This window comes from Centruroides sculpturatus, unplaced genomic scaffold (assembly GCF_000671375.1).
Source record: "Centruroides sculpturatus isolate CEXI.00-Female unplaced genomic scaffold, Cexi_2.0 scaffold1106, whole genome shotgun sequence".
NCBI classification, from domain to species: domain Eukaryota; kingdom Metazoa; phylum Arthropoda; class Arachnida; order Scorpiones; family Buthidae; genus Centruroides; species Centruroides sculpturatus.
Window position 1 is genome coordinate 202086 of NW_019385573.1, and position 24610 is coordinate 226695.

General features: G+C 33.1%; 3 protein-coding genes across 3 annotated transcripts; 2 read left to right on the forward strand and 1 right to left on the reverse strand.

Moving 5' to 3' along the window:
- Window positions 1–1257: 1257 nt before the first annotated feature.
- LOC111640228 (toxin Aah6-like) lies at window positions 1258–2254 on the reverse strand. Its single transcript, XM_023386227.1, has 2 exons — window positions 2207–2254; window positions 1258–1550 (listed from the first exon to the last, which is right to left on the reverse strand). Exons 1-2 carry the CDS (start codon window positions 2244–2246, stop codon window positions 1309–1311), a joined length of 282 nt encoding a protein of 93 aa, XP_023241995.1. The 5' UTR covers window positions 2247–2254; the 3' UTR covers window positions 1258–1308.
- Window positions 2255–7155: 4901 nt separating this feature from the next.
- On the forward strand, window positions 7156–11080 carry LOC111640239. Its single transcript, XM_023386237.1, has 2 exons — window positions 7156–7554; window positions 9791–11080. Exons 1-2 carry the CDS (start codon window positions 7352–7354, stop codon window positions 10839–10841), a joined length of 1254 nt encoding a protein of 417 aa, XP_023242005.1. The 5' UTR covers window positions 7156–7351; the 3' UTR covers window positions 10842–11080.
- A 5352-nt stretch (window positions 11081–16432) lies between these two features.
- Window positions 16433–19498, forward strand: LOC111640241. The gene is made up of 2 exons (XM_023386241.1): window positions 16433–16766; window positions 18097–19498. Exons 1-2 carry the CDS (start codon window positions 16564–16566, stop codon window positions 19142–19144), a joined length of 1251 nt encoding a protein of 416 aa, XP_023242009.1. The 5' UTR covers window positions 16433–16563; the 3' UTR covers window positions 19145–19498.
- Window positions 19499–24610: the final 5112 nt, after the last annotated feature.

The following is a 24610-nucleotide window of genomic DNA, read 5'->3' on the forward strand; positions in this document are numbered from 1 at the left end:
ACTCGTTAAAGGGTTTAGATTGAACCCATTAGATTGTTAAATTTTTCTGAAGTAAATTTGGGGTATCTGCTATAATAACTGTCGTCAGCATACATCAATATATGGAGCTCTTTATCATCAGAAATAGACAAACCCGAAAGACCAGGCAGTTTGATACGATCCACAAGTTTATTAACGTGTAAAGAAAATATTACTTTGCAGTACGCCAATCTTTATATCTAACGACTCTGTATATCCACTCGTACTTTTTACCCTTGCAGTAGCCTTTCCATAAATATCCATTATGAAATTCAAAACACGTTTACTAATCATCATTTCTCCAAGCACAGTCCACAGCTTAGAATGATTTATGCTGTCAAATGTGGCTTTAAAATCGACAAACACTGCGTATGATGTTCTCCTTTCTTCCTAAACTGTTCCAGTATTAACGCATTTAAAGTAAATATTGATATTTGGTCTAAACAAGAGAATCTTCCTCTAAAACCTGTTTCTTCTTCATGTAAAATTTTCATTTCATTAAACCAAACAAGTTAAATGAGAATTAAAAAATAGCCTTAAATAATTTGACAATTACTGGAACAATTGAAATTAGACGATAATTTTCGGGGTCAGAAAAAATTCCTCTTTTATGGATAGGTAATATCAGAATTTCCAAAATCTTTTAGAATTTCTAGTTAATAAGTCAAAAATTGTTGTTATTTCTTTGACGTTTCTGTTAAGATATCCATCAAAGTGTTTAATCGTAAGATTTTGATCTATTAAAGATTCTGATAAACTGGCAAACAACTCAGCAACATTAGGATTCCGCCTTGATATTTAAAGTGCTAAAACATAAATATTACACAATTTTGTAAGCTTTCTTTCTCCCTTTAGAAACCTCTATGCATTGATCTTTTCATTCGGGTCTAGTGCCGCTTAGTGAGTGATGGATCTGCTCTTTCTCTGCCTACTTCTACTTCTACTTGTCTTTATATCTCTCCTCTAGTAGAAGCTAGTTTTGTACATGAATTTCAACTTCACACTACAAAACCTTAAATATTTGTATAGTTCTGAATAGTCGCGAAACAATATCATAATTACTGATGTAAACAATTTTGTTAATTGCTTGAAATATTTGAGAATTTTTGGAATTACATTAAAAATACTGAATGTCATTTTGCTTTTCTATATAAATATCAGCCGAGAAATTAACTATATTATACATTTACATATAGGCTACTTTTAAAATATTACATATTCATAATTCAGTTACAAATAAACCGTTATGAACGTTTTCATTTATTCAGTCGAATTGTTACAAAGATATATTCATTTTCCCAATTTTTTTCCTAGTTTTTCACAAGTCTGTTTAATTTCTTTATCGGAATATATATCTTTTCCTTTTGGAACTTGATAACAATAACAGGCTTCCTCACAGCAGACCCCATCTTTACCTCCCTGTTCTTGGCATTTCGATTTACAGTATTTTTCTTCTTCTTTAGGAGAACATTTCATCACGTCTCCCTTGACGATGACAAATCCATTTCTGTCAGAAGTCTTGGCTGCATAAACTAAAACAAATCATAAGATTAATTACGATACAATTTACAGTCGACCCCTATAACACTGTTGATTATTCCGTTTTATATGAATTCCATGTTGTACGAGTCACTTAGATTTTACAAGTACGTGAACCGTTTACAGCCCAGCACACGTATTTGTAAAATCTAAGTGACTCGTATAACATGGAATTTATATAAAACGGAATAATCAACAGTGTTATAGGGGTCGACTGTATACCATTATTAAATATTATTCAATCCTTAAGTTCAGTGAAAATTTTACAGAAGAAGGAAAGTACAATAACAGTTATACGTAACATCCGAGCATTTTACAATACAAAATACTGCGGGCGCCGCTTATTGGAATCATATCGGCTAAATACTAATTTGTTAATAATAAGCGCCTGTTAATATTATATTGCAGCCAATATATAGGAGCCTGTGCTTACAGCATGTGTTGTTCGGCATTGACTGTTCAATCTTCATAAAATTTTCGATCAATCTACACAATATTTACTATTTACAATTTTCTAATACTTATACCATTATCGAATTAAAAAGCTAAATTGCTTTCAATACTAAATTGCTTTCAATACTAAATTGCTTTCAATACTAAATCATAAATAAAAGAAACCACAAATATAGAAATTATGTTTATGTCTTACCTATTCCCACGAAACAAACAAGCAGAATTATGATTTTCATTGTTCTAATCGATTNATATATATATTATCCTGTTTCCTACATTTCTGTATACGCAAGAACACGTTAACACAGTTGTATTTCTGTAATACTGACATTTCCGGGCTCGGCCCGGCGCCTTTCTAGGCAACAAAGAACCTGTCTCCTCAAGCAACTTGATAATTCGTGCCACAGTTCTGGTGGATATACTAAACATTCCAGCTATTTCTTCCTGCTTTGCGCCTTCAGCATGATGTTTTATGACTAATGCTCTGATATCTTTGGAGATTGCCTTTGGCATATTGCTGGCATTAGTTAAGCACTTCGGCAAACGGCTTTATATACTGATGCTTCCCTCGACACATTGTGCAAATGATCACCTGACTTCAGCTGATGAAGGGGATCATTTGCATCATAAACGCATACAACTACTATTACAATTACGTCACGGGGTGGTAAAGCGTGACGTAATATGAAATACTCAAATTGAATTCAAGTTAAATTTTAGTTTTTAAACAACAAACGATTGTTCGAACATTCGTATTTTTCGAACACGTGTTTTACCAAGCTATTCCATTTATATTGTAACAAACAGATAAATTATAAACGAAAGCAATAATCCTAACAAATCCCATTGTCCTTAATACATAAATCAGAATTGTTTTTACAGAACAAACTCATAAATATTCTGTAGAAAATATTTAATTATATTTTCCAATTTAAACTTATTTCGAAAGTAGAAAAGATACAGCTCAACCATTTTAACATTGTTTTTAACATTTTTTAGTGAAATTATGCAAAGTGCAAAATTACTTTTGTATATTTCCTGTAACGACGTAACTTCTCGGTGTTTATCATCAAAGAGAATTATGCAACAAATATTTTGTATATACGAGAAGTTGGCCTTTAATATCCTGTGCCAATTTGGTCTACTGTAGCAATGTACCAGTCGACCCCCTAAAACACTGTTGATTATTCCGTATTATATGAATTCCATGTTGTACGAGTCACTTAGATTTTACAAATACGTGAGCCGTTCACAGCCCGGTACATGTATTTGTAAAATCTAAGTGACTCGTACAACATGGAATTCATATAATACGGAATAATCAACAGTGTTTTAGGGGGTCGACTGGTACATTGCTACAGTAGACCAAATTGGCACAGGATATTAAAGGCCAACTTCTCGTATATACAAAATATTTGTTGCATAATTCTCTTTGATGATAAACACCGAGAAGTTACGTCGTTACAGGAAATATACAAAAGTAATTTTGCACTTTGCATAATTTCACTAAAAAATGTTAAAAACAATGTTAAAATGGTTGAGCTGTATCTTTTCTACTTTCGAAATAAGTTTAAATTGGAAAATATAATTAAATATTTTCTACAGAATATTTATGAGTTTGTTCTGTAAAAACAATTCTGATTTATGTATTAAGGACAATGGGATTTGTTAGGATTATTGCTTTCGTTTATAATAATTTATCTGTTTGTTACAATATAAATGGAATAGCTTGGTAAAACACGTGTTCGAAAAATACGAATGTTCGAACAATCGTTTGTTGTTTAAAAACTAAAATTTAACTTGAATTCAATTTGAGTATTTCATATTACGTCACGCTTTACCACCCCGTGACGTAATTGTAATAGTAGTTGTATGCGTTTATGATGCAAATGATCCCCTTCATCAGCTGAAGTCAGGTGATCATTTGCACAATGTGTCGAGGGAAGCATCAGTATATAAAGCCGTTTGCCGAAGTGCTTAACTAATGCCAGCAATATGCCAAAGGCAATCTCCAAAGATATCAGAGCATTAGTCATAAAACATCATGCTGAAGGCGCAAAGCAGGAAGAAATAGCTGGAATGTTTAGTATATCCACCAGAACTGTGGCACGAATTATCAAGTTGCTTGAGGAGACAGGTTCTTTGTTGCCTAGAAAGGCGCCGGGCCGAGCCCGGAAATGTCAGTATTACAGAAATACAACTGTGTTAACGTGTTCTTGCGTATACAGAAATGTAGGAAACAGGATAATATATATATNAAGTTGCTTGAGGAGACAGGTTCTTTGTTGCCTAGAAAGGCGCCGGGCCGAGCCCGGAAATGTCAGTATTACAGAAATACAACTGTGTTAACGTGTTCTTGCGTATACAGAAATGTAGGAAACAGGATAATATATATATATATATATTTGTTTTATTAATAGGTTAAAACAACATAACCTTCATGGGCGGAGAGCGGCAAAGAAGCAGTTGTTGACACACAGAAATATACTCGATAGGCTGGGCTTTGCCCAGACCTATTCTCACTGGAGTGTGGATGACTGGGCGAATGTCGTTTTTTCCGACGAAACAACGTTTTGTTCAGAGAATAGCGGGACCATTTGGGTGTGCGCCGACCACCATCAACACGTTTTCACTCGAAACACGTGTGGGGCACCCAACGAAGCGGTCGCTTCTCCATAGGTGAGTTTTTACATTTCGTGTTTTCGTCCATGTGTTATAGATCACAACTTGATTTGACGTTTTCTGTTTGCAGCTATGTGGGGATGAATGAGTTTTGCGGGACCCGAGGAGTTGGTCAGAATTGACGGCCACTTGGACGCGACCCAATATATCGAGATATTAGAAGATGTGCTAGTCCCATCGACGAAAGCTGTGTTCGGGGACACGCCAAGGTGGTTCGTCCATGACCGCTCCCAGGTCCACACAGCCCGAAGAACGCAGCAATGGCCGCATGAACAGAATTTCCTGGTAGACATGGGATGGCCGGGGAGGGGGGCAGACCTCAACCCGATAGAGCACGTATGGGCTAAACTTACCAACGGCTCCATTCAGGCAGCAACTCTCGACGAACACTGGGCAATCGTCAGAGGTCGTTGGGAGAAACTGCGCGAGGACATACTTGGGAGAAGTATGCCCTCGCGACTGAGTGAGGTCGTCGATAAAGGTGGCGCATGAACGAGGTTCTAACCCTCTCCCCTCCATCTGCAATGTTTTTTTGTTTGTAAATGTGTGGTAAGAGAACCACAATATTTGTAAATATGTAATAAATGTATATAGTCATTTCTAATCTGTGTGTTTCTTCTAAGAAGTCATAAAAACGTTGCACAATTAACTCTTACTTGGGATTAATGTGCATTGCTGGCAGATTGGTCGTGTAGATATATTTGTTATCTCTGATTCGCGATTCGGATATAGTTCGGTAAAGATTCACGGCCAATACGGTTTATGCAGGGTGTGACCTTACAGAAATGTCCAATCAAGCAAGTAAAACAAGATGTGCCTAACACCTTTTAACAAATCACGTTCAAGGAAATTTTCCAATGTTTTATTGGATAATAAAAAACCAATACACTACGTGTTTTGTCTCCCAACTTGAATAACATAAGTAAGCAATAAAGTGGTGATCTTGCTAAAAGGGGAGGGGAAAGCAAATTCAGAAGGAAAAAGTGTTGAGGAGAGAAACATAGGTTTAGAAAAACTGAGGCGTGTCACCTTTGCAGTTAAACTTGTTTACTTACAAAAACAAATTGGAATTTTAATAAAATTGTATCAATAGCAACCGATAAAGAACCAAGTATAAAAGATGAAAAGAAAGATTATGTTTGTATGTTTAAAAAACAAATGTTGTATGACGATTTTTCTTTTCACCGCAATAATTCATCAAGAGGCACTTTGTTCGCAAACTTTTCCGATGGAAATAACATTAGTTATGGACTCGGTTGTAGAAATTGTGAACAAAATAATGGCAAAACTGCTATATCATCGGCAATTTTGTGAACTTCTTAACGAAGTCAATAGCCAATATTTTGATCGTTTTTACACAATAAAGTAAGGTCGCTTTCCAGAAGAGCCATTTGCTGCATGCATTGAAAAAATAAAATTGCTTTTAAACCATGATAATGACAATGGTTACAGAAATTTTATTCTATGGTGGACACTACCTTACATTTAAACACGCTACACAAGAAACTGCAAGGGAAGAAAAATACAGCTATTTTGTATTTAGAAGAAGTACTGGCTTTTGAACGAAAATTGTTTGTTTACCACACACTTAGAGAAAAGGACACATTGCTACATTTTCGTACGTTGAAGATACATTAACAGAATGATATTTAATCAATTCTACTGATTTGAATATTTCACTTTTTAGTAATATTGATCAACAATATCAATTTTTTTTTGTTCCTCTACTCAACGATGAGAATGTTCGCGGAATTTACTATTTTGCGTGTTTTCAGAGAAACGAATTAATTCAATATTATGTTTACAATGTTATAGATGATTCACGACAATTTTATATATAGAGGAAACAGATTGTGCATATGATAGCATTCAGGGGCGCCTGTACATTGGAGCACTTAGGGCATGTGTCTCCCTTTTCGTCTGGTTTACCCTTCTCCTAATTCCAACGGATCCCCAAACTCTATTATCAGCAAACAACAGTAGATTCATGACTTCAAGCAAATTCTGCAAATATAAAAGAAAATAATGAACGATATTTGTCTATTCTTGCCGTATGTTTACCAAAACTTGGCATTGAAAACAAGCAATGTTCCTTATTTACAAGGCAAAGTAAGCCCCGATTACAATCAGAACCAAATTGTGGTAGCACTGATCCGACACGTAATCATAGTTTGCCTTATGTTGAAGCATGTGTTTCCTCTCCTTTTTATAGTCTTCGAGCGCCACTGATACTGTACAGTACTCTTGTACAATTTCTCGTCCAACGGGTACACGGTTTTTGGATAAATATTTACAAATATTTTTATCGTAACACTCGAGATAACTTATTCTGAAACAATAAATATTCGAATAATTCAATTGAATGCAAATTAAAAATGACAAAAAGTGTTTTAAATTAATGAATTTGTTGTATTTTTATAAACGAGAAAAAATATTTAATTTTTGATATTATTATTTTGAAGTATTTTTCAATTATTAAACGAGTTCATTTGCATATAAACCGAAATATTATTCACGAAGTCGTTCCCATCTAGTGAACGTAGTGAGTGACGTTATTTCCATTTTAAGTGTTCAAGGAAACCCATTTAATACATTTAAGAACTTTTATTATTCCCTTAAATATAAGATATTAATTTATTCCGAGTTAGTGGGAAGGAAAATGTCGAACGTAGAAGAGGAAGGAAGATTCGATCTAGACGAAGTAATTCTAGCGAACGAGGATGGAAAATCTGTGGTCGTATCACGAACATCCTTGATAGAAAAAGGAGGATTACTCAAACACTTCATAATCGTTTGTCCGAATGAAGGAAAGTTTATTCTCAGACTACCTGTAACATTGGAAATGCTCCATCAATTTGCCAGGTTTGTACGAATCTATTACATAATTGGTCTCCATTATATAAGTACCTATTAAAAGAATAAGGTAATTATATTTAACAGATAATTCTCAAATAATTTGCAATCGCATAGAGTTCTATTTGGTTTCTTTTTTTTATTTAGGTTATTAATGTTAACCAGTTTATGATTTATAACCTAAAATACTTCATTTTAATTTTTGTGTTACGTAATTGAGATGTAAAAAAAATTTGTAAAAAATCTTAATACTCACGAAGAAAGATTACTTGTATTAGGAATAATAATGATAATTTAAAATTTTCTTGCCATACGCAATATCCTTAGCTTAATTAAGGTCGTGGCATAATTAATCATATGTTTGAAAGATTTATAAAAAAAAATAAAGACTTCTGTGGGTCATGGTTTACCAATGGTCCTTCAATGGAACCTTGGGGTTTTCTTCGCTTTTTTTCACACTTAAAATAGGACTAATCTTCCAAATAATCCTCTCCTGATAGGAACTTCTTTTTTCGTGCATCATTCTGAAGTTATGCTACAAAAATATCTGAAAAAACAATTGTTATATTCTCATTCTTTTGCATTATTATAGTACTTTTACAACAAAGAAAAGAAGCAATTAATAGAATGAATAAGAACTCTCTGATTAATATTTTTTCGTGTCTTTAATTGGTCGTAATATGACATTAAGAAAATAAATACAAACTATAAGTTAACTATACTATATATCGATCAGTGTTAACATATTCCACAACAGACTATGTGTCCTTTATGCTCATTGAAATATTTCTAAACTGATTAATTATAAAGCTTTAATACTTGGAATAAATGTGGCTTTTTTTATAATGTTTGAATAATTTTAAGTTGATTGTCTATGCAAAAACACTAACAGAAGCTTTACATTCATTCACGAAATTAAAATACTCTTATCAGTGATATAGATAGTCAACAACAGTACCCCCCTTTAACACAGTAGATACGTTCCGTGTTATATGAATTCCGTGTTGTTGTTAAATACATTAGCTTATTACAGCCCGGCACGTGTACAGTTTACGGACTACGGCTGTTTGAAGTGTTTTCTTCCATAAAATTAATCGATTCTAGACTAATTTGACTCAACATTTCTAAAGCACGTATAATTTTTTTGGGAATAATCCATATAAACTACGCTATAAACAAAAAATTGTAGGATTACTTACCGAGTGTGCACCGTTCGACGACGCCATTGCTTAAGCTTTCTTAAGGGCGCGTTTTCTGATAAGCGAATTTTTCGCAGAAAAAAACTTAGCTTTGATAATGGACATGTATGTCCCTATATTTCACTTTTTCGCCAAAACTACACATCGCACGTGAATGGTGTTTGTATGTAGTGGTAGCCCCAAGTCTCCATTCGTGCATAGGGGTGGTTGCGTCTCGATAGCTATAAGGGTGCGGGAGATATGAGGCTAAAAGTAGTTGAAAGTGGCTTTCTATTTCGAATGTTTTGTTCGAATTAAATTCGAACATAAAATTCGAATATTGGTTCGATTATAGAACGATTGCAAACGTTCCAGAAACGTTGAAAATAGTTCGTTTGACTTAACGTGAACAGGAGACGTTCAGAAATCGAATCGGGACCAGGTCTCTAATTAGACTGGAAACAGGGGACCTAATTCTTGAATTCTGTGAAAATGGGTAAGATTGGCTATAGTGTAATTATCTTAATCTTCACTATCGTTACTTTTTAAAAACCCAGCGAAGCGGGTCCTTGCAGCTAGTCATTAATAAAAATAATTTTTATGGCCGTTGAATAATAAATGTTTATTAGTAGGTCCAGTATTCGTTTAAACTCAACGGTTTGTGCAATATCCGCTATTGGTCTAGATTTGACCAATCCTGTCGCTACACGAGTCGGCGATGACGTTTTACCGTATTATACGAGTCTCTTTTAGCGTGTTTATACGAATACGATGGCAATTTTTTCGCCGCTATATACGAATTCGTATTATAACCAGTGTTATAGGGGGTAGATATTTTATATTATGCATATAAAATACTTGATCGTACTCTGACCTGATCTAACAATATTAATTAATATATCGATAAGACATTTATATAGATTTACTGATGTTAATTTTAAATTAAAGATATCTGTATAATTTCTTTTTATAGAATCTAAACTAAACTGTAGTACAGATATTACTATTATTAGCCTATATTATTTACATGACCTTTTTAATCATTGTAAAATATATTTTCTTTTCAGATTTTTGAATGATGAATTACTTTCATTTCCTTACGCGGACGATGGATTCCAAATGTACTTAATCTGCAAACAATATTTTATTAACGAACTTCAAGAAATATATTTTAATACTTGCATCACGTGGATGTACTTCCACCGCGCTTGTCATATCCACGATTTGTCCTGTAGACACAACGAAAAACAATTGCAATATCATTGTTGGAAGCATTTCAGTCTGTCTGAAAAAAGTTTATTTAGTAGAGATGATTTTCAATTGTGTGAAGAAACTACTGTCCACAAGTTAATGACTTGCCCAGTGTACGTCAGTCTAGACGAGCTCGATTTGTTCCATGGACTTAGCATGTGGATCGAAAAAACATTTGTGAAATTGAGGGCAAAAAATGGCAGCATATCGAAAAGAGACGTCATAAAACCTTTCCTGTCTTTCATCAGATATTTTGTTATAGAATCCGAACACTTAACACGTATTGTGAACGACTGCCACGAAGAACAAACTTTAACAGAAGAAGAAGTTCAATCCATAAGAAGATATATCACTCAGAAAAATGTTGCCATTCTTCCAGAAATAGTATCTGCTAATGTTATTCCTCGAAGGCTTTCAGATTATTTTTCATTTATTGCCAAAAACCCCGTGACAGAAGAAATATTAGAAAACGAAGAAACAATGGAAGCAGATTTTCGGTTTATGGCTGATATTTGGGTACACGAAAAGTGCTTCTTGGATGAAATTAAACTGCCACTAACTTATAATAAAACTCAACGGATAAAGGTTTTCGTCGGTGTTAAATCGACTTACACACAAGATTTTGTATACGAACAAAGCACGTGTTATAACAATGGAATTGTTGTTTTAAAGAAAGCGAAATTGCTATCGAAGCGTAGCTTTTATATCTTTTCAGTTAGGATTCCTAAAGAGGTAATAGATTCCACTTCGATAACGGTTTTACAAAAAGTACAAGGATACGTTCCGATCTACGATTTCCTAGATACAATTACAAGACGTAAAGACAAAAAAACTAAATTTTCTTGTACTCTTTGCCTCTGTTTTTAGAAATTCTTTTGATGTTTATCTGAAATTTTTATGTATTTTTAATTGAATGAATACTCGTTTGTACTTCAAAACTTCTTTTTATTTTAAATGGATGTAAATTTCATAAACTATCGATAATTTTATTGTTCTACTTCAATAATTAGAGGTAATAATTGCAAATATAAATTTCAATCTTTACCGTGACGAAAATGATTTTCCTATTATTGCGAATGTGTTAAAGAATAACAGTGTAATATATAATTTTGACAATAAATTTTAATAATTTATGGTACATTAACTGTGTTACTTTCTTAATTGGTTTCCTTCGCAAGTCACGGCTGTCAGCCTATCTGGGTTTATAAGCTGTATGAATATATATTACACGAAGAATACAAACAAAATATACAGTACAAGATTACGTTCATCACCTTTTTTTATTCCTTAAATTAAATTTAAACATATAAAATACTTGATCGTACTCTGACCTGATCTAACAATATTAATTAATATATCGATAAGACATTTATATAGATTTACTGATGTTAATTTTAAATTAAAGATATCTGTATAATTTCTTTTTATAGAATCTAAACTAAACTGTAGTACAGATATTACTATTATTAGCCTATATTATTTACATGACCTTTTTAATCATTGTAAAATATATTTTCTTTTCAGATTTTTGAATGATGAATTACTTTCATTTCCTTACGCGGACGATGGATTCCAAATGTACTTAATCTGCAAACAATATTTTATTAACGAACTTCAAGAAATATATTTTAATACTTGCATCACGTGGATGTACTTCCACCGCGCTTGTCATATCCACGATTTGTCCTGTAGACACAACGAAAAACAATTGCAATATCATTGTTGGAAGCATTTCAGTCTGTCTGAAAAAAGTTTATTTAGTAGAGATGATTTTCAATTGTGTGAAGAAACTACTGTCCACAAGTTAATGACTTGCCCAGTGTACGTCAGTCTAGACGAGCTCGATTTGTTCCATGGACTTAGCATGTGGATCGAAAAAACATTTGTGAAATTGAGGGCAAAAAATGGCAGCATATCGAAAAGAGACGTCATAAAACCTTTCCTGTCTTTCATCAGATATTTTGTTATAGAATCCGAACACTTAACACGTATTGTGAACGACTGCCACGAAGAACAAACTTTAACAGAAGAAGAAGTTCAATCCATAAGAAGATATATCACTCAGAAAAATGTTGCCATTCTTCCAGAAATAGTATCTGCTAATGTTATTCCTCGAAGGCTTTCAGATTATTTTTCATTTATTGCCAAAAACCCCGTGACAGAAGAAATATTAGAAAACGAAGAAACAATGGAAGCAGATTTTCGGTTTATGGCTGATATTTGGGTACACGAAAAGTGCTTCTTGGATGAAATTAAACTGCCACTAACTTATAATAAAACTCAACGAATAAAGGTTTTCGTCGGTGTTAAATCGACTTACACACAAGATTTTGTATACGAACAAAGCACGTGTTATAACAACGGAATTGTTGTTTTAAAGAAAGCGAAATTGCTGTCGAAGCGTAGCTTTTATATCTTTTCAGTTAGGATTCCTAAAGAGGTAATAGATTCCACTTCGATAACGGTTTTACAAAATGTACAAGGATACGTTCCGATCTACGATTTCCTAGATACAATTACAAGACGTAAAGACAAAAAAACTAAATTTTCTTGTACTCTTTGCCTCTGTTTTTAGAAATTCTTTTGATGTTTATCTGAAATTTTTATGTATTTTTAATTGAATGAATACTCGTTTGTACTTCAAAACTTCTTTTTATTTTAAATGGATGTAAATTTCATAAACTATCGATAATTTTATTGTTCTACTTCAATAATTAGAGGTAATAATTGCAAATATAAATTTCAATCTTTACCGTGACGAAAATGATTTTCCTATTATTGCGAATGTGTTAAAGAATAACAGTGTAATATATAATTTTGACAATAAATTTTAATAATTTATGGTACATTAACTGTGTTACTTTCTTAATTGGTTTCCTTCGCAAGTCACGGCTGTCAGTCTATCTGGGTTTATAAGCTGTATGAATATATATTACACGAAGAATACAAACAAAATATACAGTACAAGATTACGTTCATCACCTTTTTTTATTCCTTAAATTAAATTTAAAAGTTATTAATTAATAATGTCAAATTCTAATAAAATCAGAATTTATCGAAACAATTCGTTATATTCCCCGTGTGTTATTTTTTTCTTTCTTTTACTTCAGTTAAACATTCATATAAATTTAAAAGTATCATCTAGGTTTAAGGCTTTTATGTCCAACAGATGGCGCTACGAGTACTACGCCCTAAGTTTGCTTTTCTGTGAGGATGAACTAAAGCGGATTAACATCTATCTATATAAATGAAAATGTAATGTTCGTTTGTTCCTACCGGTTCCTTTGAAATTTTGACACAACGCCGCATTCGAATATGCACGTGTTTTTATGTAATATACATGTCAAAATTCCCCCACTAGAAGGAGATGGACAGGATTAAGGCTTACCGTAAAGAGCTCTGCTTCTATTTATACTGTTTTAGATGCGTTGATGGCGTTTTAATAGGGTACGTCAAGAGAATGTACACTAAGAAGGGATTTTTCGAAAAATCCCCCCACGGGGAAAGTGTTATACATTTATAATAGATACATTTTGAGCCACAACTACGCGTAGCGGGGTGTGCTAGTTCCTCAATAAATCCGTTAATTTTTAATATTTGATATACGAAATATTTTCATTGATTTTGTATTCTTTTGCGTAACAATTGTTACGCGAACATAATCAGTTGCTTTATACATATTTGAATTAATCGTCAAAAACTCGGTTGATAAATCTGTTGTTATTCTCCAGTGAGAAACTTTCAACACGGTAATAATGTCGATGTTTACAGATGTTAAAAGTAAGAAGTGGCACAGTTACAGAAAATCATAGCTCTAGACAGAGCTTAATGTTTAGAATACAGCACTATAAAATCTAGAAACAAGTAAGATTAAGACTTCCGTTTCTGAAAGACATCGTATTTTTCCATATTGCAAGTTGACTATACAAAAAAGAAACTTTCCAGTAATACACAAGTACTGTACTGTACATGCATTGCCTAGCGGCCATTACTTTCTCTGCGACATTTACAGCAAAATAAATAAATTTATTTAAAAACAAACATGTATAAAACAAGCAGAACTTTCTCTGTAATATGCAAATGTTCTAAATATAAGAATAGAATGCAAATTAAGAATGCCACCTTGAAAAACCATTTGGCAACATAGGAAAACGATATACAGTGGTGCCTCGTATAACGTACGCCTCGAATAACGGACACTGCAAACAACGGACTTTCTGTTTGGTCGTTACGTGACTCGAGCAACGGACTGGCTGCGTACAACGGACTTTGAGTGAACAAGTGCGAATGATGTGTCCACTCTTTTGCCGTTGCCAATGACAATCTGCTATTTTTATAATATATTAGTATTATTAGAATATATTATTATTATATCTGAAGTACAGAGCTCCCGTTGAGATTCGGCTTGCTCCCTTGTTTATTACGTACAGTACATCACCTCAGTGCAGGGTATATACATTTATTCAAGTGTTGTGCAAATCATGGCTTCTAAAACAACAGAAAGATGATTTCAATTGAAACAAACCAAGATGAAAGTTGACAAAAACTTCTTTCTCAAATGGGAAGAGGTTCAGGAATTTACTAACACTCGTTATCTAAACAGAGCTGAGCCCAACAGAATCAATGATCTCTACAATGACACCCTTGCCCGTCATTTCCGACAGGTGTTGAAGAAGACAGAGAAACAGACCATCTTGGACACGTTTTTCAAGAAGCCAGCTGCCAAAAAACAAAGGATGGAACAAGAGGAGTTGACCCTGCAAGCTTTTTTTTACTCTTTCTGACCTGTGGGCATTAAGAGGGCCTCTTAAAGCAGGCCCATTATGGGTTCGGCCAGGCCCACAATGGGGCAATCGGGTGGTGAGGGATGGAGCCCGACATATCCGAACAGACCACCCCTGAAAAATTCCTGGGGATTCCTTGACCTGTCCGGATCCGTTCCCAGGTCCCCCAGAGTGGTAGGCTGCCACCTTGACTGCTCGGCCATCCGGCTTACCCTGCAAGCTCTGGTAGCCTCTCCTGAATCTGACTCCGATTAAAAAACCTGCTGCAATATGTGAAAAGTCTGTATCTGTATGAATGTGTAAAAAAAGTGTTCCTCCACCTCTTCCTCACAACATCTGACTACCCGGCATAATTGGTGACTGCTCCATTTTCATTTGTTATGGTACAGTACGGTTATTTTATGCTGCGGGACGAATAATGTTTTAACATGTATTTCTATGAAAAAATGGGTTTCGTATAACGGACTTTTCACTTAACAGACGTGCACCTGGAACGGATTAAGTACGTTATACGAGGCACCACTGTACTTACAAAAGAGTCAATATCATGTAGTGTGCTAATTGCTAAAGCACTGAAACTCTCACCAGCAATAATTTTTATTTATAATTATTGCTTGCGATAATTGTTACAGAATTATGAGACAGAACGCACGAGAACTGAGCATGTAGATTCCAAAGCACTCTTTTGCCAAGAGCATGTCGTTTTGACCATGTTCTACAGCTCTCAGTTGGGTATTAATTTATACAATATTGGTTTTTACCCTTTACAATCAGATTTTCTGTACTTTACACTAAAACTTCCTAAAATTATTTCCACACTTGCACAAGGAATCTCTGCCTACCACCGGCCTTCTGCAGTAAGAGGTTGGGTGCAAATAATTTTTGGAGGTTGCAAAAAATTATTCAACGATAAAAATGCTTAAAAACAAACAAATTGTTAGCATCTGATCATTGGGAAATTTACATTTAATGTTTACAATATCCTATTATGATCCTCCAATCCTAATACTTAGATATCACAGAATACACAGCGTAAAACGTGGACATAAAGAATTCACATTTAATGTTCGCCATTGCCTTCGTTGTGGCGAACGTATCGAAATTCAGTTTGTCTTCAGGCAAAATGTCTTCAACATTCCACAATCTTCTGTTTCATGAAAACATGGCACGATTAGGTAGAACCAGAGCCAAAAGGTTCACCTAAAATGGAGTTAGGACCAGTGTCACGATAATATACAGAGAATATTACTTGTAGCCTATCTGTTTCGTATTATTTATAGAACCCGTGCTCCTAGTCCATGGATTTTTCCTCGACTAAATGAATGCAATGTAAATGATGTAATTTCGAAAGAGTGTCTTAAATAGAATCAGTGAAGCAATACAAATGTATAAGACTCGTATTATTAATCCCTTTATACAAAAATTCTCAATGAGTTTAAATTATTTACTTAAAGAAGGATTTATACAATAGAAAACATAAATAGAATTTCTTCCATTCAATTAAAACTTATTAATTATCTATTTAAGATAATGTTAAAATATTTTTTTAATTATGCAAAATGTTGTTTTTTATTTAAAAAAACAAATATTTTATATATAATATTGAGTTTAAATTATTCAGCATCCATCTATAAATGAGCTAATTTGCATATGAAGTGAAACGTTCGAAAAATCGTTTATTATGTGGTGAATTTCGTGTTCGATTTTCAGTGTTAAAGGAAATAATCGAGTGACGATAACAGATTTTGTTGTGACTTATAATTCCTTCAATTTTACAATATTATTCTGAGTTATTGCAAAGGAAAATGTCAAACGTAGAAGAAAAAGGAAGATTCGACCCGGACAAAGTGACTATTATTAACGACAGTGAAGAATCTTTGGTGGTATCACGAACATCCTTGATACAAAGGGGAGGATTACTGAAGAACTTCTTAATTGTGTGTTCGAACGAAATGAAGTTTATTCTCAGACTACTTGTGACACGGCAAATGCTCGATCAATTTGCCAGGTTTGTACGAATCTCTTCCATAAAAGTTTTTTAATTAGGCTTTATTATGTAAATATTTATCATAATAATTCCGAATATCGTTGCAAGTATGTAAAATAATTTTGCATAAATTCGGATTATAAAAATAAGCATTGACGGATTCGTGTTGATGATTTACTTACTCCATAAATATAATCTTCCAAAATTTTTTAACACAATATAATTACAGTAGAGCCTCGATTATTCGACCCAATTGGGGACTGGGGTTGGTCGGATAATTGAAAAGTCGGATAACCGAAAAGTATGAAAAAATCCATTATTAGTGTAGTATATTATTATATCCCATGTAATTAGTTTATTATTATATCGCTATTAACCTACTTCGCGTTGAATTTTCATCGATGTTAAGCCTAACAAAAATTTTTTAAAATAATCGTCGCTATTGTATCGTTAAAAATTAAAAAATTAAGCCTCTTTAAATACTGGCTCCCGTTCATGGTCGAATGAGTGTTGCCAGCTAAAACACGTAAAAATAATATTAAAGTAGCCAAGACATAGCCAAATATTGTAGCGCCACATCACTAGCACATTTGAAATTTGCCGACTAGGACGGTCGGTTAACCGAGGTGTCGGTTAATCGGGGGTCGGATAATCGAGGCTCTACTGTACAGAAATATTTTTAACGGATTATTTCAGAAATTTATCTAGAGATACAGAATTATTTTGAATAAATCGAGCCATTCAAATGCTCCATTGTTTCGGTTCGTTGTTGCTTTGTGTAATAATATCTAAAAGATGATTGAAAAATGATATACCTGTTTGATCTGGTGTTATTTTATGCGAATGCACGCTGAAATACAGTGGCGTACCGTAGGTGTCAGCCGCCCGGGGCAGAAGAAAATTTCGGCTCTTCCTCATTTAAGTATTTCAATTTAAAAGACCAAAATTCAGTTTTGTCACAAAACAAGCAATGAAATTCCGTGCTAGTGCAGCGACCTGTTTAAAATAGTTCTATTGGATATTAGTGGTGTATATGAAAGCGAATGAATCGTACAAGCAAAAACAAAGGTCAACAGGTTTCACAGGATTTCCTGGGATTAAAAATTACTAGTTCATCTGGACGGCAAGCCAATTCCCGGACTATCCGGACAATAGCACTATCGTAGGCGCGATGCAAGTATAGATTAGGATGTTTCAAATTTTTACAAGATATTATTATTATTTATTGTGAAATTTTGCCGCCCCCTAAAAAGTGCCGCCCGGGGCCCACTACGGCACGCCACTGCTGAAATAATATACAATTATTTATACAACTTTTCTCATCTTACTCCAATGTGTACTTTCGTTTCAGATATTTGGAGGACGAAGTTATTATCTTTACTTCTGCAGATAACGGATTCCTAATGTACTTGTTCAGCAAACGTTACTTTATTACTCAACTTCAAAAGATATGTCACAATTTCCTGAAGGACTCGGTTCGTAACGGAAACGTTTGTCGTATCCACGACTTGGCTTCTAGACATAAAGAACGACAATTGCAATATCAATGTTACAAACAGTTCAGTTTCTCTGATAACAATATATTTTGTAGCGATGACTTTTTATCGAGCGAAGAAACTACAGTCTTTAAATTACTGGCCTGTCCTGCCTACGTCAATCTAAACGAATTTGCTTTGTTTATTGGTCTTTCCTTGTGGGTCAAACGAACATTTCTCAAATTGAGGAAAACAAATTCCGAAATATCGATGACAGAAGTGGCAAGTCCTTTCCTTCCTTTGATCAGATTTTTTACTATAGAATTAGAACACTTAAAACAAATTATACACTTCTCTATTGTGGTTAAGATTTTGACAAAAGGATATTTCGGATCCATAAAAGAATATCACGAGCGTAATAACGTGGCAAAACTTCCATTAACAATTTCTGCTAATGTTATTCTGCGAAATATTACCGATTATTCTTCGTTTATTGCCGTAAGTGTTTCGAAAGGCCATAAGTTAAAAAGAAATAAATGCATGACGGACAACTTGTCCTTTCTTTCTGACATCTGGGTACCCGAAAATTGTTACGTTGTTGGGATTAAACTGCCAGTGATCCATTGTAATCCAAGAAAAATAAAAGTTTTGGTCGGTGTAAAGTCGGCTTATTCGCAAAGTTTCCTGTACGAAAGAAGCGTTTGCGATAAACACGGAATGGTACAATTAAAAACCGTGAAATTGTTGCCGAAACGTAGCTTTCACGTGTTTTCAGTTAAAATTTTGAAAGACGACATCGATTCCAATAATATAACGGTCGAAAAACATACAGGAAAATACTACCAATTTTATAATTTTGGAGATACCATAGGACGTAAAGAAGAGAAAAGGAGATTTCAATGTAAAATTGCCATCATTTTTTAATCTGTATACATTGTGTTTTATACTGTAGTATACTTCTTATGTATTTTAAACAAATCGTCTCTTGTTATAATTTTAATGATATACGAGGACTTTACAGAATATCGAGAATTTTTTTTTAATTTCCAATGATTAGACGAGAGTGAATTTATTTTATTTGTAGTCTTTACCGTGACGAACAATGATTGATATCTATCACTCTGGTTAGAAATAGAGAGGCGCGGAAATCACGAAATTCACCGCAAAATCCAAATTTTTAACGTTAAATCGAGTCGATACGCAACAATAAAATTCTCTTGTTGTTGAAAGAGGATCTATTGTTGACTCGTGCGTGTTTTTTCGAGTTTTGCTTCATTTGCAGCGATTCATAAGTAAATTTAGACTATGATCTTTCTAGATTTACAGTCGACCCCCCTATAATTACGGTCCCTATAATCACGATTCCTATAAAACTACGAAAAAAAATTGTGACCGGTATCCGTAAAAAACAGTAAAAAAAACCCCTATAATTACCTCAAACGTCATCGGGCAGCCGAACTAATTTCCCGCCGTCCGTAGCGCCAACTACGAAGAGATTTCTATCGTCTGGACAGTATTATATTAATTATATATAAATTAGGTACTGTATATATAAATATATATTAACTTAATTTATTGTAACTTTATTATAATTATATATTTTTTTTCCGCCGCGTGGCGTTACGCTACGGAGATTTTACGCTAACTATCGTCTGTACAGTATGTAAATTAGCTACCGTAAGTCTAATACATTTGTAATTTAAGTGTAATTTTATACATTTCTTGTGAAAGAAACATTTCTTATTCAACGGCGATAAAAATTATTTATATTAATGATGTCTCCGAAGTTCAACGAAGTTTTCGCAAAAAAATAACTTGTTTTCGTCGCGGAGCGTCCCTCCGCGACGAAAACAAGCATTAGCAATGGCGGTGCACACTCGGTAAGTAATCCTACAATTTTTTGTTCATAGCGTAGTTTATACGGATTATTTCCAAAAAATATATAAGTATTTTGGAAATGTTGAGTCGGATTAGTCTAGAATCGATTAATTTTATGGAAGAAAACCTTTCAAACAGCCGTAGTCAGTAAACGTGACACGTGTCGGGTTGTGATTGGAAGGATTCGTAAGAAATCGGATTCCTAAAGAATGGAACGTATCTATATCTTATAGGGGGGTCGACTGTAAATACTTTTTAACTTTAAGAAAAATATCGATGGGTTTTTAGTAATAATTGATCGGTTTCCTTCAGAGGAATCGCGTATTTTCATTGTTAATTTTCCAATGAAATTCTTAAATATTGCCTTTAAACACTACAACTGGTCAAGGAAACTTATAATACTGGTCTGTAAAAACTGTATTTCCACCATCTGTTCTACTAGTAAAAAATTTTACTACAAAATAACGGATATAGCTCACTGGAATGCACTAAACGTTAAACTTTAACAAAAAAAAACACATTGCAGTCGATATGTGTCCAAAGCAGAATTATGATTACTTCAACAATAAAAACTGTATATGGAATTTTCACGATTGTACTATATATAAATTTATACATTTAATAATGCTACAAGTTAATTATTCATATTTAAAATGATGATAATTAAATCTTATGTAAAAGCGCTTAGCTAAGAAACTTTTACTTAGAAATATGCTAAGGTAATATGTTTTGTGAGATGATATGTTTCACATATTTGCATATTTGAAAAAAATAATTAAGATAACTCATTAAATATTAAAACAACAATCAAATGTTATATAATATTTAGTTCGTAACTTAAATATTATGTTGTTACGTAATAATAAATTATATTTACCCCATTTGATGTGTTACGTTAGCAGCTTCTGGTAACAAAATTGTAACTTCTTCAAAATTCACATAAACTAGACATGGAAGACAGGACTGTTACTGCTTAAAATAGTGCGACAGGTATTAAGTTTTCTATCAGTACAAACAACAGTTATATTATCCATTTTTCTTTAGTCGAAATCTAAACGATTCTAGTTAGTAACAAAGGTAGAGAAGACAATAATGTTCATCTATTGTTCTACTGCTTAACAATGTAATTGGTTAAGTCATCGAGCGTGTTGCCTAGTAAAGCGGCTATAATACAGTTGGATAAGCGAGCCAATAGTTCATATTTTATGAAACGGACCACGTGAATGATTTGCTTATCCACCTGTATTAAGATCAGTTTACAAGACATGTCCACTGTTTCATTTCAAACATTTATCTTAATATATTAACTTTCAACGCATACAAAACATACACGAACATACCAGTGCATTAAAATATCTTCAACACAATATTAGAGTATATAATAAAAAACGTATAATAACAGTGTGCTTAACAACTCATCTCTAAATACTACTACTTCGTAATTGAAAAATTGCCTGTATTCAGTTATTTAAACATTGCAGAAATGATCAAATAACCATTCTTGTAGTAAATTAGCAATATAATTTCTATACAGGGTATATCAGAATGACGTTTCAAAAATTTGGGGGATCGTAGAAGATGAAATTTTGAACGTTTTGATATAAGGAACACATAGCCAGAAATGTGATATAAAGTTTCTACAGCGGTAGGAAGTACTTGACCGCCCTTCACTTTGGTAGCTACCCTTCCGTCCACTGACGTCATGTTATTGTTTTTGACTTCTTCCTCTGAGGTCATGCAACCATTCCTCTATCATGCAACCATTAAACCAGAGCCGGCCATACCATAGGGCGAACGAAGCAGCCGCTCCAGGCGCTAAGTCCTAGGGGGCGCCTCAGTGGTAAAGAATATTAAAGAGTATAAATTAGGGGCAACCAAGGGGGCGTCATAATATGATCTCGCTCTATCCTGAAACTTGCCTCGGACCGTCACTGCGCTGTTTCTTTGTGAAGTGGTGGTTTCGGGGGACAGTACAATTTGCTTTTAATATATAAAAATATACAGATACGGATTATAAAGCATTAAATTTGCAGTAAAGGGGAAAATCTTATATTTCAGATAGAAAACAAATAACAAAATTTATTGGAACAGGAAATAAATGACTTCTAAATAAACTTTTAAACAGTTTTAGACAATACTAGCAAAATTTGATTTCATCATATAATAGTATAAATATTCTTAAATACAACTAAGAAAAATTTTAGATTAACACTTCTTTTACTTAAAAGTTTAATAAGAACTGCTATCTTGCACAAGGAGGAATTTGGGGATTTAATCCTTATTTGAAAAGAATTAAACATTAAATAAAATATAATACAAAAGGTAAACAAAACTTATATTAATCTTGTAGCCGTTTTCCTTAATTAATGTATTGTCTTATTTTATGTAGGACAATTTATATTGTAAAAATAACAAAAATACACTATAAAAATAACGTGTTCATTAAAAGCCCATCTTTTGAAAAATCCTGTATATTTCACAATTTTATTTTAAGCCAAGTACTATAATACACAAATTTGTGAAACTAATAAATTATTAGAAGTAAAAACAATAGATTTGAAGCAATTTATGAAAAAAAAAAAGATAAATACCTTAAAAGTTAAGTAAATATAGTTTATTTCGAGGATCCAAGAACTAATGGACCGAATATAATTTGACCATAAGGAACTGATTAGAGGTTTCACGCTGTTTAAGTGATAAAGGATAGCAAAGAATTCATTACGTTTAGTGGGGACTGTGACGTATCGCGCGCGGCAAAAGGGATAGCGCCGCCATTTTGGGGTCGTTTCGCAGCGTCACACACTTTCCGTTTACTATACATTTTGATTCGGAAAAGCTACGGCGCTCGTTTGAGTTTCAATTTACAGCTCTCGTCTATATTTATCTATTGCGTACACAAAGCATTAGTGTGGTATAGTTATTGTGAATACATATGGTGTTGAAGTTAAAAATTAAGAGAACTTAATACAATGTCGGCCTATACTCGTCGAAAAGCCAAATCAAAATATAGAAATCTTATAAAAGCTTTAATGTTTCAGCACAAGTAATTTAATAATTGATTTTTTGCTTTTCTACGAAGTTAATCCAGAAAAATAAATCGTCGTTATCAAACCTTAAGTTGTTGGATATTGTTGTAGAATGTTACGGTATTACCGAAAACGTAACAAATGTAATATCTATTAAACTGTGGTCCACGGACGCTTCGAAGTGCGAAAAGTTCTCAGGAAACACTTCAGCGACAACACGTGGTCGAGGTAAGCGAAGTTTTCAGGTAGACATGTGTCCATTGTCATTAATACTACACAAAGAAAACGAGTTTAAACAATGGCTGCCGAACGATGCAGACAATCAGTATTTCCTGTTGTTTTTTTGTTTATAATGTTTTGAATATTGATTATGGACTAAAAGTTTGGGTTTTTTGTGTTTTGGAAATGTCTCTTAAATGCAATTTATAAAAAGTAAATTAAAAGAAATATCAAGAATTATTTGTTTTACAAAAAATAAGTCTAAATTTAAATCAACTTGAAATTTTTACTTATTTATTTATTTTCCTATATATTTATTATATTCCGCTAGAACGTCTACATAATTGCTTTTTTAAAAATTATATTATTTTTTAGAGTTAATTAAATATTCAGAACAAGACATTATTAATTCCAAAATTAATTGTTCATTGTAGAGAATTTTCAAAATGAATAATGCCAATGGATCGACAGAGACATCGTCGACATCTCAAGAAATCTCTTCTCAAGTGTTAAAAATACAAGAAATTCTACTTCAAGTATTAAAAATACAAGAAATTCTACTTCAAGTATTTAGCAGTGGCGTGCTTTCATTGGAAGTGGTGGAAGCGAGTAGTATATAAAAGTCGGTTCTGCCCCACACTCAAAATTTAAGGTTTTTAAAATACAATGAATTTAATCAAAATGAATAGTAAAATTCAATGAATTTAAACAAAAACATTAAAAACAATGAAATCTCGTTTATTCCTAATTTTTAAGTTTTTTAAAATTCAATGAACTTAATCAAAATTAATCGTAAAATTCACTGAACAATGAAATCTCGTTGATTTATTATATAAATATAAAAAAAAGTCAAACAAACTCAATAATATGAGCTTTAAAATTATTCGCTCGATCTTCCATTCCCTTATAAACAAATTTAAAATCAGACATTTTCTCAAAATCTTCATTCTTTAAAGATTTAAATAACGAAGATATTAAAGAAACTTTTTATGAAAATGAGTTAGTGAAATATAATAAAAAGGATAAAGTTTATAAGATATAAAAAATAATTAAAAAGAAAGGAAATAAATATTTAGTTAAGTGGTTAGGATATCCGGATTCATTTAACAGTTGGATTGATAAGTCTGAAATTTTTTTATATTAACATTGAAAATTTTTTTATTATGACATCACCGATGGCGCCATTATACTTGTAAAGACACACTGTGCATGTCACAAGTGATACTTTTGTAGCAATGATGTCACACGTATTACAACTGAGTTTGTC